The 17,168-nt window shown below is 46.0% G+C and overlaps 1 protein-coding gene and 1 non-coding gene across 2 annotated transcripts; one reads left to right on the plus strand and one right to left on the minus strand.

Annotated features, from left to right (window-relative positions):
- Nucleotides 1-3,729: 3,729 nt before the first annotated feature.
- Nucleotides 3,730-3,856, plus strand: LOC122116132. The gene has a single exon (XR_006148898.1). It is a non-coding gene; the product is annotated as a small nucleolar RNA SNORA20 (small nucleolar RNA).
- Nucleotides 3,857-6,246: 2,390 nt separating this feature from the next.
- On the minus strand, nt 6,247-16,865 carry LOC122116108 (acetyl-CoA acetyltransferase, cytosolic). Its single transcript, XM_042689742.1, has 9 exons — nt 16,761-16,865; nt 16,155-16,289; nt 13,210-13,391; nt 11,283-11,400; nt 9,655-9,798; nt 8,622-8,744; nt 7,510-7,664; nt 6,914-7,024; nt 6,247-6,629 (listed from the first exon to the last, which is right to left on the minus strand). The coding sequence occupies exons 1-9, from the start codon at nt 16,813-16,815 to the stop codon at nt 6,459-6,461; spliced, it is 1,194 nt and encodes a 397-aa protein (XP_042545676.1). The 5' UTR covers nt 16,816-16,865; the 3' UTR covers nt 6,247-6,458.
- Nucleotides 16,866-17,168: the final 303 nt, after the last annotated feature.

Raw genomic sequence — 17,168 nt, forward strand, 5'->3', positions numbered from 1 at the left:
TGATTTCTTCTCCAACATGGTAGTGGATGCCGTGCTTGCCATTAAGTACACAGACTCAAGAGGCCAGCCACGCTATCCAGTCACGTCTGTTAATATTCTGAAAGCTCACGGGAGAAGTCAAACAGAAAGCATGCTAGTCAATGGCTATGCACTCAACTGTGTGGTGGGATCCCAGGGTAAGGTCTTGAATTAAATTACTACAGTATAAAAGTGCTTTTGTTGTGGTTTGTGTACAGTAATATCTTCTCTAACATAAGCACAGAAAATAGGAGGTTGCATGTCCTTAGTGCCTTAAGGTTTAATGTAATGAATTACAAGTTAAATTGTATTTGTATGTAATGTTGCATTTTTGTTCTGTTCTATTTTGATCTAAAAGTAGCTGCATTTCATGGACCATAGCATTATTATAGTTACCTTACATTATGTTTGCTTACAGGCATGCCCGAGAGGATAGTTAATGCAAAAATTGCTTGCCTTGACTTCAGCCTGCAGAAAACAAAAATGAAACCTGGTGTACAAGTGGTTATCACAGACCCTGAGAAATTGGACCAAATTAGACAGGTATGGTGGGAAATTTTTGGCCTTTGAAAGGAGCTGTTTGTGACTTATTCTTGTGTCACAACAGATTGAATGTGCTAAAAAGAATGAGTCTTGGGAAGTAGCACTGTGGCTCAAGTGGTAGAGCGCTAGCCTTGAGCTGAAGAGCTGAGGGACATTGCTTAGGCCCAGAGTTCAGGCCCCATGACCGGACCCCCCCCAAAAAAAATGAGTCTTAGAGATAACCAAACAAGTGGCTTATTAGTAAAAATATATTATTTTTTATTACAGTTGGGAGTTTGAAGTGTGTGTTTTGAAGGATTTTCACATCTTATCCAAGTGAAGCTCAGAGGTTTCAATAGGATTGAAGGTGATACATGAAAATTGATCTCTGTGTGTTTCATGGTATGGTTAAAGATCTAGAAGTCAAAGTCTAGAATCGTATTTCATCAAAGAAGCAGTTAAAACCTGACAGTTGAGTGTTAACTTAGTATGATTGACACTAAGGCTGCAAGTGATAGGATTCAACCTGTACATTGCAGTAGACAGTTGTGGAGATTTTGTCTGCCTAATTCCATGTGACCTGCATCATTCAGATAACTTGGGTTACTTTTTTTTTTCTTTTTTTTTTTGGGTCCAGTAGTGGGGCCTGAACTCTGGACCTGGGCACTGTCCCTCAGCTCTTCAGCTCAAGGCTAGCACTCTACCACTTGAGCCACAGCGCCACTTCCGGCTTTTTTCTTTTTGCTTATGTGGTGCTGAGGAATCGAACCCAGGGCCTCATGCATGCAAGGCAAGCACTCTACCACTAAGCCACCTTCCCAGTCCAACTTGGGTTACTTTTATGTCAATTGACATGTGGTAACTAAATGCTGTGGAGCATTTGTGATGTGTTGCACTATTTGTATACAATGCTTAATGATGTATCAGGGTGTCTGGCATATCTATGATCTCAGATTTATGATTTCTTTGTTAGGAACTTCAAAGTACTTAATTGTCAGCAACTATGATTATGTACCCTCCTGTGCTGAGGCATATTGAAAGTTGTTTCTCTTTTTTTGGGGGGGGAGGGTTCGTTCATGGGGCCTGAACTCTGGGCCTGGGCGCTGTCCCTCAGCTCTTCAGCTCAAGGCTAGTGCTCTACCACTTGAGCCACAGCACCACTTCCGGCTTTTTTTCTTTTTGCTTATGTGGTGCTGGGGAATCGAACCCAGGGCCTCATGCATGCAAGGCAAGCGCTCTACCACTGAGCCACCTTCCCAGCCCCATGACAGTTGTTTCTCTTGACGACCTGCCCTGTGTACCCATTAGTAATCTTGTCTCCATCTCTCTGTGAACGTCATGACCTGGACTGGCTCGAAACACTCAATTCTGCCTCAGGCTCTTACTTAAAAACAGTAGAGTTCTGACTACATTGCTTGATTAGGAAATCAAACTGGAATTGACATAGCATAGTTTTTTTGAGTTTTTCTATAAATTGGAGTGACTTTAAATTCTAGTTATAGATGAGGAGAAAACCCCAGTTAATTTAACATAATTTTTTTTGAAAACGATGTCACTGTTACATTACCAATAATCTAGATTTCTGAAGGAAAATACTTTCTCTTTAGGGAGTCAGATATCACCAAGGAGAGGATTCAGAAGATCCTGGTGGCTGTCGCTAATGTTGTTCTCACTGCTGGAGGGATTGATGACATGTGCCTCAAGTATTTTATGGAAGCTGGTTTTAAGGCAGTCCGGAGAGTTTGTTGTTGTTGTTGTTGGCCTGAAATCTGGGCCTGGGCACTGTCCCTCAGCTCTTCAGCTCAAAGCTAGTGTTCAACCACTTGAGCCATAGCACCACTTCCCCCTTTTTCTGCTTATGTGGGGCTAAGGAATCGAACCCAGCATGCAAGGTAAGCACTCTACTCTTGAGCCACCTTCCCAGACCCAGTCCAGAGAATTTTAAAGAGAGACCTTAAACATGTTGCTGAGGCTTCTGGGTGTAGGTCTTCTACTGACTCTCATAAAATATCTCACCCCAATGTATGTGACCATATCGAAACCGCTTTACATTGAAATACTGACTATACAGCTTTTCAAAACAATTTCACTTAATGCTTTGTGCAGCAGTACATTCAGAGCCATTGCCATATACCTAGAAATCCTGGGTCTTTAACTCACTGAGTTTATTTTACTTTTATTCACTTCAAAAATGTCATTGTTCTGTCTTAATGTAGGAAGACATTTGCTTGTCTGATGCTTAATGATAATATAAGCCACTTTTATGATAAAAGTCTGAATCTTGAAGATTCTAAAGCGATGCTGAGTGTTGGTGGCTGAAGCCTCTAATCCTAGATATTCAGGAGGTTGAGATAGCATTTTTATAGAAGATTTTATAGAGGATCACATTTAGAGCGACCCTGGGCAGGAAAGTGAGCTTCAGTTAACCACCAGAAAACCCGAAGTGGTGCTGTGCCTCAAAGTAGTAGAGCACTAGCCTTGAGTGAAAAAGCTCATGAACAGCCAGGCGCTGGTGGCTCATGTCTGCCCGGGCAGAAAAGCCTGTGAGACTCTTATCTCCAATAAACCACTAGAAAACTGGAAGTGGCGCTGTGGCTCAAGCAGTAGAGCACTTGCCTTGAGCTGAAGAGCTGAGGGACAGTGCCCTGGCCCAGAGTTCAAGCCCCACTACCGACAAAAAAAATAAAAAAGTAAAAATTAAAATAAAAAAAAAAAAGCTGATGAACAGCCCCATGACTAACAAAAAAAAAAAAAAAAAGAAAGAAAAAAAAGAAAGAAAGAGAAAAACCTTTCATTATCTTTCACAGCAAGTGTTTTATCAACCCTGGCCAATTTGGAAGGTGAAAAAAATTTTTTTGGCCAGTCCTGGGGCTGAACTTAGAGCCTGGGCACTGTCCGTGAGCTTTCTTTCATTCAAGGCTAGCACTCCTCTGCTCCAGCCATAACACTACTTCTAGACTTTTCTGTTTATGAGGTACTACAGAATCATACCCAGGACTTCATGCATGCTATTCAAGCATTCTACCACTAAGCTATATTCCCATCTGTGAAGAAACTTTTGAAGCTACAATGTTGGGACGAACAGAAGAAGCAGAAGAGGTGGTACAAGAAAGAATTTGTGATGATGAACTCATCTTAATCAAAAAGTAAGCAACTTTCTAAGTTCTGAAACTATGCACACTTAGTGAATTTCCCACTTATTTGCTGCTGTAATCCCTTGGTGATATGAGCAGCTGTAAGCATGGGATAAAGTAATATTGAGACATGGTAAATTGAGGTGAAATGCATTTCATCTTTTTGCATGGTCTAGACATTGTTTGTACTGCTGAATAGGCAAATGTCATACACAGGCAGAATTTAATCCAGGCACATGCAGTGGAAATACTAGGAATTTCCCATTTTGTTTTTAATTACAAAGGCTCGTACATCTGCGTCAATTATCTTGCGTGGGGCAAATGATTTCATGTGTGATGAGATGGAGTGCTCCCTACATGATGCTCTGTGTGTGGTGAAGAGAGTTTTGGAGTCCAAGTCGGTGGTCCCAGGTGGTGGGGCCGTAGAAGCAGCCCTTTCCATTTACCTTGAAAACTATGCAACCAGCATGGTAAGAGCCGTTTGTTTTCAAGAGTATGGCAGGTCAGTTCCTGTTTTACTACTACCTGGAGACCTTAGCTGCTGCAGTGGGCTTCAAGTGCCTTTTGTGTTTCTTAGGGGTCTCGGGAACAGCTTGCAATTGCTGAATTTGCAAGATCTCTCCTTGTTATTCCTAATACTCTGGCAGTTAACGCTGCTCAAGACTCCACAGACCTGGTTGCAAAGAGCATTTCATAATGAGGTTCAAGTTAACCCAGAACGCAAAAACCTAAAATAGTAAGTATTTGATTTCCAGGTCTTTTTCATTTTCATCTACTAATCATATATAACAATTTAGTTCTGTGACCATTTCTTTTTAATCCATACCTGTTCAAAGTGGTTCTAGGTCAATGTCAAGTTCTGGTTACAGTGTCTTGAACATCTACTGTTCCACCACTGTCCCATGAAAACAGCAATTTATTTAACTATTTTCCATTCCTGTTTGAACTCTGGGTCTTGGTTCTATCCCTAAATTTTTGGGTTTTGGGGTACCAATTTTGGCTTTTTCAAATGTTTATGTGGTACTGAGGAATGGAATCCAGGCCTTCATACATGCGAGGCAAACACTAAACATCCCTACCCCTCTTCCTAAATTGTGTTCAAGGTTAGTGCGATACCACTTGATCCACAGTTCCACTTGCTGGTTTTTGTGTGTGTTTAATTGGACATAAGTCTCACATATTTTTCAGCCAACTAATTGCGTACCACAATCCTGAGGTCTTATAATCCAAAGGTATGAGCCACCAGCACCTGACTCAAAACATTTTTTTTTTGTTGTTGGTCACAGGGCTTGAACTCTGGGCCTGGATTCTGTCCCTCAGCTCTTCAGCTCAACGCTAGAGCTCTACCACTTGGCCACAGAGCCACTTCCAGCTTTTTGTTATGTGGTACTAAGGAATCGAACCCAGGGCCTCATGCATGCAAAGCAAGCACTCTACCACTGAGCCAACTTCCCAGCCCAACATCATTTTAAAACATAGATTTAGCATTAATATTTAAACCATTATAACAAGCCTTTATTATTTAACTTGTCCAAAAGATAACTTATCCAAAGCATGATGACCGATGATTAGGAGGGTTACACTTTCCCTACTCCGCTTCTCTGGGTCATCACTACTACAAAAAGGTCAAGAGTATCCAATTGGGAGCTCTCACAATCACCCACAAATTCATGGGAGTACATTCTGACAAATGTGCCAATGGCCAGTGTGAGAGCCTCATCTAGGTACTGACACAAACCATGACCATCATCATTAAGTAATAGGAAACTTTACTGCCATGTCCCCTTTTCTGCAACACCTGGTACACTGCTCCTTATGCAGATTTGAAGGGCATGGATGGGAGTAATAGATTATCAGGTTAAGAAGTCTGTCAGCTATAAAATCCATTTTCTTTAATTATAGGATTGGCCTGGATTTGGTAAATGGGAAACCCCAAGACAACAAACAAGCAGGTTTATTTTGTTTTTATTTTTTCAGCTCAAGGCTAGTGCTTTACCACTTGATCCACAGTGCCACTTCTGGTTTTCTGGTGGTTTATTGGACATAAGAGTCTCATTGACTTTTCAGCCCGGGCTGGCTTTGATCTGTAATCCTCAGATCTCAGCCTCCTGAGTAGTAGGATTACTGGCGTGAGCCACTGGCACCCAGCAAGCAAAGTTTTTATTTTTGTTTTAATTTTGTTTTGTTTTGTTGGTCATGGGGCTGGAACTGTGAGCCTGAATGCTGTCCTTTAGCACAAGGCTTGCGTTCTACTACTTGAGCCACTGAAACACTTTTGGTTTTCTGAGTGGTTTACTGGAGATAACAGTCTCACAGACTTCCTGCCTGGGCTGACTGTGAACCTGCCTGGGCTGACTGTGAACTGTGAGCCTCAGATCTTACCTCCTGAGTAGCTAGGGTTACAGGCATGAGCCACTGGCGCCCAGACAAGCAGGGGTTTTGAACCCACTATTGTTAAGGTAAAGAACTTGAAATCTGCCACAGACACTGCAATTAATTACCATTCTTTGAATTGATGACCTTATAAAATTACACCTGAGAGCAAAGATGATAAACATGGAGGATATCAGGATGCGGTTTACTCTGGAGTCTTTCATGACTGATCTCCCCTTTATTTATAACAATGTTAGATGTAAATATTAACACACACAATCTGTAAACTTGGATTCTTCTGAAGTTGTAGAATGGTTCCCTTCCTCATTTTGGTCCTTAGATTTTACATATTACAATTTACGTTGAAAAAAAATCAAGGTTCACGTATAGTTGTGAGTACTGTTAAGCGGTTCACCCTCTCTGAACACACATTGCTATTCCCATCCCACCTCCAATACACAGGGCTGCAACACCACGGCTCTTGCCCATTCTCTCCAGTGTGTGTAGCAGGGTTACAAGGATCCTACAGCCAGATGCTCCAAGGGGGTGGCCCAAGGCTATAGCCCCTCCCTCAATGTTGACCTGAAGAGGAGGGAAAGGATCAAATCATTGGATTCATGAACAAAGATTAAATTCCCAAGTTTGCTTTAACAGAAAACCACCCTTTCACTGCTGACATAATTCATGCCCCACATACACTATTGATCATCTTCCCTGTTCTTTATTTCACAATGCCCCATTCATTGTAAATAAACTAATGGGGTCAAAGTATTTTTGCCCTGCGAAACCAACTGAACTCTGTCATACTAGGAGTTTAACTAGTTATTTCTTCATCCATTACCCAATGGCCAAACCCAGGCAATTACCTTCTCTGGGCATAATCCAAGTTCTTTAGCTATGGCAGCAGAGACAGCTGCAAAGGCTTCATTGATTTCAAATGCATCGACATCCTCCAGAGACCAGCCTGCTTTAAAGACCTGCAGGAAAGAAGAATGGATAGAGCCCTGGGTATTGAAGGGTGGAATTAACCATTCCTGTTGACAAAAGATTTACAACATGAAAGTGTCACTTTAATGTCACTCTTTAAAGGTGCCACTATGAAGCTATGTGGGGTATTCTATGCCTGTAATCCCAGCACAGGGTTGAGCTGTTACACCATGTGGCCAAACAATCTTAAAACTGTGATGCAGGTTGGATGTGGGGGAACACTTGCAGATGCCCAGGCCCTGACTTCAAATGTCAGTATAGGGAAAGTAATTTTGGCTGACCCTCATGGTAGAAAATCACTAAAAGTATAATGAAACTAATTTAAGGGTTAGAGGCATTTTAATGACACAATCAAGGACAATCCTGATGATCTGAAGTAGAAAGGTGAGTTTAAACAGAAATTAGTAAAGAATTAGGGGTCTGGCCTTAGCTCAATCAAGAGACCAAATGACAAGGTGTAGGAAGTTAAACTCACAGCTTGCTTTATGGCTGGAATGGGTCCGGTTCCCATAATAGAAGGGTCCACACCTGCTTGTGACCAGGAAACAATCTGTGCTAAAGGTTTAAGACCACGATTTTCAGCTTCTGACTTCTTCATAAGAACCACAGCTGCAGCACCATCATTGATTCCTGTAAAATATTGCTTGATTTTTGTAAGATTTTTTTTTTTTTTTGGTCGGTCGTGGGGCTTGAACTCTGGGCCTGGGCGCTGTCCCTCAGCTCTTCAGCTCAAGGCGAGCGCTCTACCACTTGAGCTACAGCGCCACTTCCGGTTTTCTGGTGGTTTATTGGAGATAGGAGTCTCACGGTCTCTCCTGCCCGGGCTGGCTTTGAACCGCGATCCTCAGATCTCAGCCTCCTGAGTAGCTAGGATTACAGGCGTGAGCCACCAGCGCCCGGCTGATTTTTGTAAGATTTTTTTAAGCTACCTATCTGTAGATCCTGTATTTTCCACCAGTGGACATGAGTTACATTGACATCTTGGGAAAGCTGTTCACTGAAATTCAGCAGATTACAGTGTACTTACAAATACTTTTGACCATATAACTCCATAGAACATAAGAACCTGATTTTCCCCAGAGCAGAGGGGGAAGGTAGAGAAATGAGAATAATAAACTCCTAAGGAATATTGGGTATTTCTGATATCAGGAAGTACTGGGTCTAAACCCAGGCATGTTGGGCAAGAGCTCTAACACTTGAAAAATGCCTCCAGTACTTTTGGTTTTCAGACAAAGCCTTGCTAATTGCCTCAGTTGGCCTATATCTGAAATTACAAGTGAGTGCTACCATGTCCACACTAAACTCAGGAATTCTTCATTTATCTCTAGTTGCAAGGTCAGGCAATTAACACCAGGCATGGTAGGACACACTGTATTCCCAGTATATAAGACTCTGAAGGATTGTGATCTTAAGCTTAGTTTGTGCTACAAAGCACCCCTACCCTGAAGAATAAAAAGAAAAATTCAGGTAAATCAGTAAATATGGAGAAACTGTAAGATTTTTTTCATCATTCTGTGTGGGAAAGGTATGCACTTGGTAGACCTTGCAGAAGATGGCACTTCCCCAAATGCCCTTTTGAAAGCAAACCTGAAGCATTAGCTGCGGTGACGGTCCCCGTGCCGTCTGTAAGGAAGTATGGCTTCAGCTTGGCCAGGGCTTCAAGGTTGCTCCCATGGCGAGGAAACTCGTCTGTTTTCACTTCAGTAATGCCTGGGAAGCATAAAACCAAGAACACCACAGAGCCAGCAGTCAGCAGGCTTCAAAGACAAGGGGAGTGGGGCTGGGAAGGTGGCTCAGTGGTAGAGTGCTTGCCTCGCATGCATGAGGCCCTGGGTTCAATTCCTCAGCACCACATAAGTAGGAAAATGCTGGAGGTGGCGCTGTGGCTCAAGTGGTAGAGCGGCAGCCTTGAGCTGAAGAACTGAGGGACAGCGCCCAGGCCCAGAGTTGAGGCCCCATGACCGACAAAAAAAAAAAAGGTCTGTTAGTATCTACCCACTTTCATTCCATTGCAAGGCAAGCGCTCTACCACTGAGCCACTTTCCCAGCCCCTCACTTTCATCCCAATAGGAAAGTACACACAAACATTTTAGGGGAATTGTTCCTAAATCCCTCTTCCTTCAGATGAAAGTTTAGGAGCACTGGGCACAAGGAGCTGTGCTTTGTGTCCTGCACCTGGCTGGTTGGAACTCAGGGGGCAGCAGTCTTAAAGCAGTCAGGCTACCAGTAAGATAGCAGTTTGCAGTAGGGAATCTGGGCTGTTGCATTCTGTGTTAGATTAAGACAATAGCCCAGAAGGCCCTTCCTCTAGAGATGTGAATGGGAAAGCGCACAGAAGCAGCCACACAGGATGGCCATTCACTGCTGAAAGGGAACAGGCAGCTAGCTGCTCCCTCCCAACAACCAGGACCAGTGCTGCAGGTGCTCAGGACACCTGCAGGGAAGGCACAGGGGCTGTGGCCCTCTGGGCTGCACTCCCCATCTAACCAGGTACACAAACCCAGCACAGCCTTTCCCACAGCACACACCCATCCAAGAAGCATCTCCACATCTGACTCCTGTAAGTGCCCACTACACGTGCACACACGTTTGAACTTTCAACTCTGATTTATACACTCACCTTTTCTGGAAGACACGAGAACTGGTACAATCTCTTTGTCAAAATGGCCAGCTTTCTGTGCATGCTCTGTCCTGTTCTGGGACAGCAGTGCAACCTTGTCCTGATCTTCTCTACTCACCTGCCATTGCTTGGCAACATTTTCAGCTACAGGGAAATAGCAAAAGCCCAACATGTCAATGAACTGTTTTAGTAATAAAAGGTACACACACTAGTATACATACACGGAAGTGCATGTGTATATAGAGTGGGCCTCTTGTCCACACACCACACCCCAAAACATGGCAGTCCTTCTAAGGAGGCCATTTTTTCCTCTTCTCACTCCCTTTCCATGTAAACGTGAACACAGTAACTATATTTTTGCACCTCGGACTTGGCTTTAACATTCTTCTGAACAGAAGGAAAAGTGTGTGTATGTGTGTTTGTGTATACCACCAATATATATATATTTTTTTGGTCGGTCATGGGGCCTGAACTCTGGGCCTGGGCACTGTCCCTGAGCTCTTGAGCTCAAGGCTAGTGCTCTACCACTTCAGCCACAGCGCACTTCTGGCCTTTTCTAACTATGTGGTGCTGAGGAATGAACCCAGGGCCTCATGCATGCTAGGCAAGCACTGTATCATTGAGCCACCTTCCCAGACCCCCAATATTTTTTATATAAATTCATAGCTACAGCTTAAACTCATTTTACATTTGTGAATTTACCCACCACCCTATCCTTCTGCCCCAATCTTCCCTCTCCCCAACTCCTTACACCTCTCTTGGAGAGGGATTGAAAACAGAACTGCTGGCTATTCTGTGAGGATTTGAGGATTGAGCAAGTCAGGTACATCTGAAAGGTACAGCCTATCTCCTTGTCTAATGTAAAGTCTACCCACCATATTCTTTTTTTTTTTTTGTCAGTCGTGGGGCTTGAACTCTGGGCCTGAGTGCTGTCCCTCAGCTCTTCAGCTCAAAGTGAGCGCTCTACCACTTGAGCTACAGCGCCACTTCCGGTTTTCTGGTGGTTTATTGGAGATAGGAGTCTCACAGTCTTTCCTGCCCGGGCTAGCTTTGAACCAAGATCCTCAGATCTCAGCCTCCTGAGTAGCTAGGATTACAGGCGTGAGCCACCAGCGCCTGGCTCTTTTTTTTTTTTCTGGTAGGTTGTGCGGCTTGAACTCTGGCCTGTGCATTGTCTCTGGGCACTTTAGCTCAAGATAAGCACTCTACCACTTGAACCACATTGTCACTTCCAGTTTTCTGGTGGTTAATTGGAGATAAGAGTCTCATGGACTTTGCTGCCCAGGCTTGCTTGGAACCTCCATCCTCAGATCTCAGCCTCCTGAGTAGCTAGGATTACAGGTGTGAGCCACCAGCGCATGGCCCTACCCAATTCTTATCAGTAAGTTCTACACTGATTTTCCCACGTGAGGCCTAGAGCAAACACAGGCCACCAGCTAGCTAACCACCTTCAAGTGCCTGAGCACCATGCACTTACCTTTTGGACACCATTTCATGACTCAGTTTCCTGGCCATGGAAGAATCAAGTGACTGCCAGACCCAGAACCTGGGACAGCAAGACTCACTAACATGATATACTTCTTGCAAACTTCCTAAAGCTAGTGTACTTGCAACTATATCTGCCTTACCTGTAATGCCCATATGATAGTTGTGAAAGGCATCTGTAAGACCATCATGCAGAATGCTATCGGCCAGGGGCATCTCACCCATCCTGACTCCTGTTCTCAGGTGAGCTAGGTGAGGAGCCTGGAGGAAGAAGTAAAAATGGAGTCTGTAATCCCAGCTACTCAGGAGACTGAGACCTGAGGATCATAGTTCAAAGCCAGCCTAGGCAGGACAGGCCATGAGACTCTTATCTCCAGTTAACTACTCAGAAAAAGGTGCTAGAATAGAAAGGAAAAGGTAACAAACTTGGTAGAAGTGGGGGTACCATTATCACCACTGGGCAGATTTGAGGGACAGGACTTGGGGGAAGAAATCCCACAGGGCAAACCCATTGCTACCTGAGGGCTCCAAGCAGTAACCCTCCTTTCCATGTTTTCCCTTTGCTTAAGTGCCAGTATGGCGCTTGAACTCACGGCCTTGCAATCTTTTGGGGCTTTGGAACTCAAGGCTGGAGGTTTATAACTTGAGCCATATCTCCACTAGTTATGGTTTTGTTTTTGTTTTTGGTCCTGGGGACAGAACTCTGGCCTGGGCGCTGTCCCTCAGCTTTTCAGCTGAGAGCACTAAGGATAGTGATCTACAACTTAGGATATACCACCACTTCTGGGTTTTTCTGCTGATATGACGCTGAGGAATTAAACCCAGGGCCTCATGCATGAAAGGCAAGCACCCTACCACTGAGCCACCTTCCCAGCCCCTTATTTATGTTTTTGAGATGAGGTTTAAGAAATGTTACTCAAGCTGGTCTCAAACTTCTGGGCTCAAGTGATCATTCTGTTTCAACCTCCTGAGAAGCTGGGACTATACATATGCCCAACCACAACCTGACTCTTGCCATGTTTTGTACCTACAAAGTCAGCCAAGGTGATCCCTGAGGTATTCCTTGTCACGTACAGGAAGGAAAGTGGAAACCGCAATTGTTCAGTTTTCCTCATAACAGGAAGGAAACTTAAAATCAAGGATATCGCCAGGCTTGGCGCCACATTCCTGCAAGTGGGGCACTCGCGAGGAAGAGGAAGGAGGATCACTGAGTTCTGGGCCAGACTGGGCCATGTATCCAAACAAGACATAAAAAACAAAACAATTTTCTTTCATGCGATTGTTTCTAACACATTTATAAGATAACTTCTTTGTTGCTTTGTATGTTCCTCCCCCACGGTATAACCCCTGCTTTCACTGTATTTGATGTCGGTATAATTTGTGGAGGGGAAATGAAAAAACAAATCATTTAAATAGGGATACAGGTGGACTCATTGCAACAATGAGACATACAAGTCATGTCGAAAACGAACTTTACAACTTTGGTGGGGGGGGAGGATGTAAGGGACGAGAAGGGGAAAGAAAGGAGGAGGCTACAATGCTTGATAAGAAATGTACTCATTAGGGTGGGAAGGTGGCTCAGTGGTAGAGCGCTTGCCTTGCATGCATGAGGCCCTGGGTTCGATTCCTCAGCAGGAGAAAAAAAAAAGCCTTGAGCTGAGAGCTGAGGGACAGCACTCAGGCCCAGAGTTCAGGCCCCACGACCGGACCCAAAAAAAAAAAAAAAGAAAAAAGAAAAAAGAAATGTACTCATTAACTTGCCCATGTAATTGTAACCCTCTGTACAGTGTTTTCGCAAAACACAAAACAAAACCAGGGCTATCAATCTACTACTATCCTGAGTTTAATTCAGAAAATACTGTATGCTTCAGTAACAATAGTGTAGAAAATATATATTCTCTTCCAATTGCACTGGTTGATGTAGGCTTTTCTTCTATTGGGATTTCCTAAGCAATCTGAAGAATAGACAGCCTTAGGTAGGTGTCATTCACGTGTACATTTTGATTCCAGCTCTGGCACCCATCAGCTTCCTCAGCCATGACAGGACATGGGCGGCCAGGAGAGCCTTACCTTGCTCATGCTTTCCATGCCTCCGGCCACCACAATGCTGGAGTCACCTATCCGTATGGACTGGGCTGCCAGGCACACGGCTTTTAGGCCTGACCCACACACCATTTGGCAGCTCCACGCTGGAATGGGATAGGGGATCCCTGCAGCCACACTGGCTTGCCGGGCAGGATTCTGCCCACACCCTGGAAGAAGGAACACAAAGGCAATCACTAGGAAAGTACAATACAGTGTACATACAGGCATGCCACATGCCAACTAGGTCACCTGCCACTTCTGAAAATCTGCAGGCAGCTCAGTTCCCACTAAAGGCCAAAAGGCCTGTATATCCTTGGCACCTATCAGTTTGCCCATGGATATACAGTGTCCAGTCTCCTGGTATTTGAAGGTCTCTCCTCCACAAAGAAATCATTCTGTACTTATCATTCATCATCTCTTGGATAAATGGTTATTCAACAAGTATGAAGTCAGAACTGACAAATGCTTTTCCATAATTTAAGAAGAAATTCAACACTTCTTGAAAGCAGAAGATATTTAAATGGAAAATTTCAAATACTCTCACCACAATCTGTTACTAAAGGTCAACAGTAAATTTAGTTATTTAGTAGTTGCTCTATTGAAATTTTCAGATACATCCGTATCTCAGATCTTTCCTTAGAGTTTGTTGGGGGAAAAATAATCTAACCAATCAAGTGTAGTGGTGGTGACTGCTTTTAATCCAGCATTCAGGAGGCAGAGTTTCAGGCGAGCCTGAGCTATAAAGCAAGACCCTGGCTCATCTTAAAAGAAAAACAAACAAAAAACAAGGGTAGGGAATGTAGCTCAATGGTAGTATGCTTGCATAGCATGTACAAGGACCTGTGTTTGGTGTCCAACATAACCAAAACAAAACAAAAACAACAAAAATGAGCCACAGAGCAAAACTTAAAATTATATTAATCAATGCTATTTGTCTGGCATTAGGCTGAATATTAAGAACAGATGAAGTTCATTTGTTATATGGGAATCTGATTACAAGATACAAAGAAGCTACATTTTGCAAGGTTGAATTGGGAATTTTTATTAGAAAGTTGCCAACTCTTAGCTGACACATGTTCCCCGGAACAACTGCAGCCTGGAATACACTTAATACTGTTAGGAAACTGAGCCACAGGGTACTAAAGAAAAAGCATGTCCTGGGAATATGGTTTAGTGGCAGAGTGCCTGTTAGGAACATAACTAGAAAACAGTAAACAAACCCAGAAGCAACAAGACCACAGGGGGGCTTTTTTTTTTGTAGTCATGGAGCTTTAACTCTGGGCCTGGGCGCTGTCCCTCAGCTCTTTAGCTCAAGGCTAGCATTCTACCACTTGAGCCACAGCGCCACTTGTTTTTTTTTCTGCTTATGTGGTGCTGAGGAATTGAACCCAGGTCCTCATGCATGAAGGCAAGCACTCTACCACTGAACCACCTTCCCAGGCAAAAAAAAAAAAAAAAAAAAAAGCCCAATCTTCATGTTGGGTTTTTTTTTGATTGGTTGTGGGGCTTGAACTCTGGGCCTGGGCACTGTCCCTCAGCTCTTCAGCTCAAGGCAAGCAAGTGCTCTACCACTTGAGCACAGTGCCACTTCCCACATGAGGGCTTAACTGCTCACACCTGAATGACATTAAGGAGACACATGTGATGGCATAAAAACGGAGCAAGCCTGAAACCAACTTACTACTCTTCAGAAGTGTGCAGGGTCAGAGACTCACCTAATCTAGGAAGAAGTGCCCGCCTTGGAACTACCCAAGCAGCTGAAGCCATTCTGGAGCCAACCAGACTGAGACTCTAAGACCAAGTGACCTGGCAGATAAGCAGTCCTGAGACAGACAGGATGATGTTGGAATAGGATTGTATTGGATGGGTGAATTGCAACACCTACTGGATGGTAATGAAATAACCTAGTGCTTGAGCAAATAAATACCTTTATGTACCTCAACTCATCCACATAATTATTGTGCTTGCTACTGTGCTTGCCTAGCATGCATGATGCCCTGGGTTTGATTCCTCAGTACTAGATAAACAGAAAAAGTGGGAAGTGGCACTGTGGCTCAAATGTAGAGTGTTAGCTTTGAGCAAAAGCAGCTCTTGGGCAGTGCCCAGGCCCAGTTCAATCCCTGCCCCAGGACTCACAAAAAAAAAAAAAAAAGAGAGAGAGAGAGAAAGAAAGAAAGAGCAGGAAAACAACCTCAACAAACCAGATCAACTCTAATGGAGACTTGAAGAGGGACACCATGGTGCCCTGGGGAGGACCAGGAGACCTGAGGCATGGTGCCAATGGCGGGTGAGGTGGTGGGGCCTAAATAGGGTTAGCTCGGGGGGCAACAGGGAACTCAGGAGTTCAGAGACTCTCTCTAGTCCAGGGTACAGGTCTGGCAGGGCTGGGAACCTATTGTCCAAGTCCCTGTTCATCTGCTTCCAGTTAGGAGCCTATGGCCTGGGGGTGGGGATAGGGACCTGGATTTCACCTCTGACAGTTTTCAGAAAGTCCCCACAAGCACCAAGATGCCGGGATGCTGCCCGTTAGGCTCACTACCCACATTGCACATGGAGACTCAAGCTGCAGTCTTGGTCAGGTGTCAGTGGAGTGGCTCATGCCTGTCTATCGTCCTAGCTACTCAGGAGGCTGAGGTCTGAGGACCGTGGTTCAAAACCGCCCTGGTAGCAAAGTCCATGAGATTCTTATCGCCCGCCCATGAGCACCAAAAAGGCAGAAGTAAGGGTGTGGGGGCTCAGGGGCAGTGCCCGGCCCCGAGTTCAAGCCCCAGGCAGGACCGGCACGAAACCAACAGCAAGCGAGCCTGAGGCCGGGAGCAGGCTGGCAGGGGCCACCGGGGGACGCGTGCGCACGGGCTGCGCCGGCCAGTGTGCGTGCGTGTGCGGCCGTGACTGGAACCTGACCTCCGGCGGGCTCACCGAGGAGTTACCTGCGGCCAAGACGTGGCCGAAGATGACCTCGGACACCTCCTCCGGAGCCACCGCGGCCCTTTTCAGGACTTCCTTGATGACGGTGGCGCCCAGGTCGTGGGCCGGCACGGTGGACATGGCGCCATTGAAGGAGCCTACAAGGGAACGGTGGGAGGCCAGGTTATCTGCGGCCGGAGGACGAGCGCCCGCCCGGGGCGGCGCGACACAGGCCGGGTGGATTTGCACCAAGCTCCTCAAAGGCCGCGAGGAGGCCGCGGTCGCCGAGCCCTGGTCACGCCCACCAGGGCCCAGCGGGCCACCTCAGGAGGACTGGTGGCGCACCCCCAAACCAGCCAATTAGAGGTCTCGGTAGAGGGCGCTTCTCTACGACAGCCAATGAGAGATCCAGGCCTCACGGTGGCTCTACTGCAGCGAGCCAATCCAAGCCCGAGGGGCGGAGCGGACCGGCTATGCAAGAAGAGGGCGTGGCATCCGGGCTCGGAGGCGTGCGGCGAGGGTCTCCCAGAGTCGCGAGGACTCGGGCGGCCCCCTCACCCGGCCCTCCCCTACGTAGGCCATGTCCGCAGCGGGCAGGTGGCTAGGGCAAAAGCAGCAGGACAACTCACCAATGACGGTCCGCGCCGCTGCGACGATGACCACGGGGTCGGAGCCTGCATTCATCCTGCCGCGCCCGCCTCAGCCGCCGCCGCGCGTCCCGCTCAGCCTGCGAAGGAGGTAAAGAGGGGCACTTCAGCTCACATGCCCCGCCAGGGGGCGGAGCCCACGCTCGCCCCGCCCCGCCCCTTCCGTGTGGCCCGCAGTGCGCAGGCGTAGGGACAGCTGGGCTGAGGGTGGAGTGTGCGGGGCGCCCCGCGGGGCCCTGGGGCCTGGAGTTCGGGGCAATGCGGGCCTTCGGACCAGGGCCTGGGGTGGGGAGCCTCTCTAGATGACCGGCTCGGAGGTCTGGGGTGCACTTCCAGCTTTTTCTGTGTAGATGGTACTGAGGAATGGAACCCAGGGCTTCATCACGCTAG

The sequence above is a fragment of the Dipodomys spectabilis genome, unplaced genomic scaffold, assembly GCF_019054845.1.
Source record: "Dipodomys spectabilis isolate Male_0828 unplaced genomic scaffold, ASM1905484v1 ptg000126l, whole genome shotgun sequence".
Taxonomy (NCBI): Eukaryota; Metazoa; Chordata; class Mammalia; order Rodentia; family Heteromyidae; genus Dipodomys; species Dipodomys spectabilis.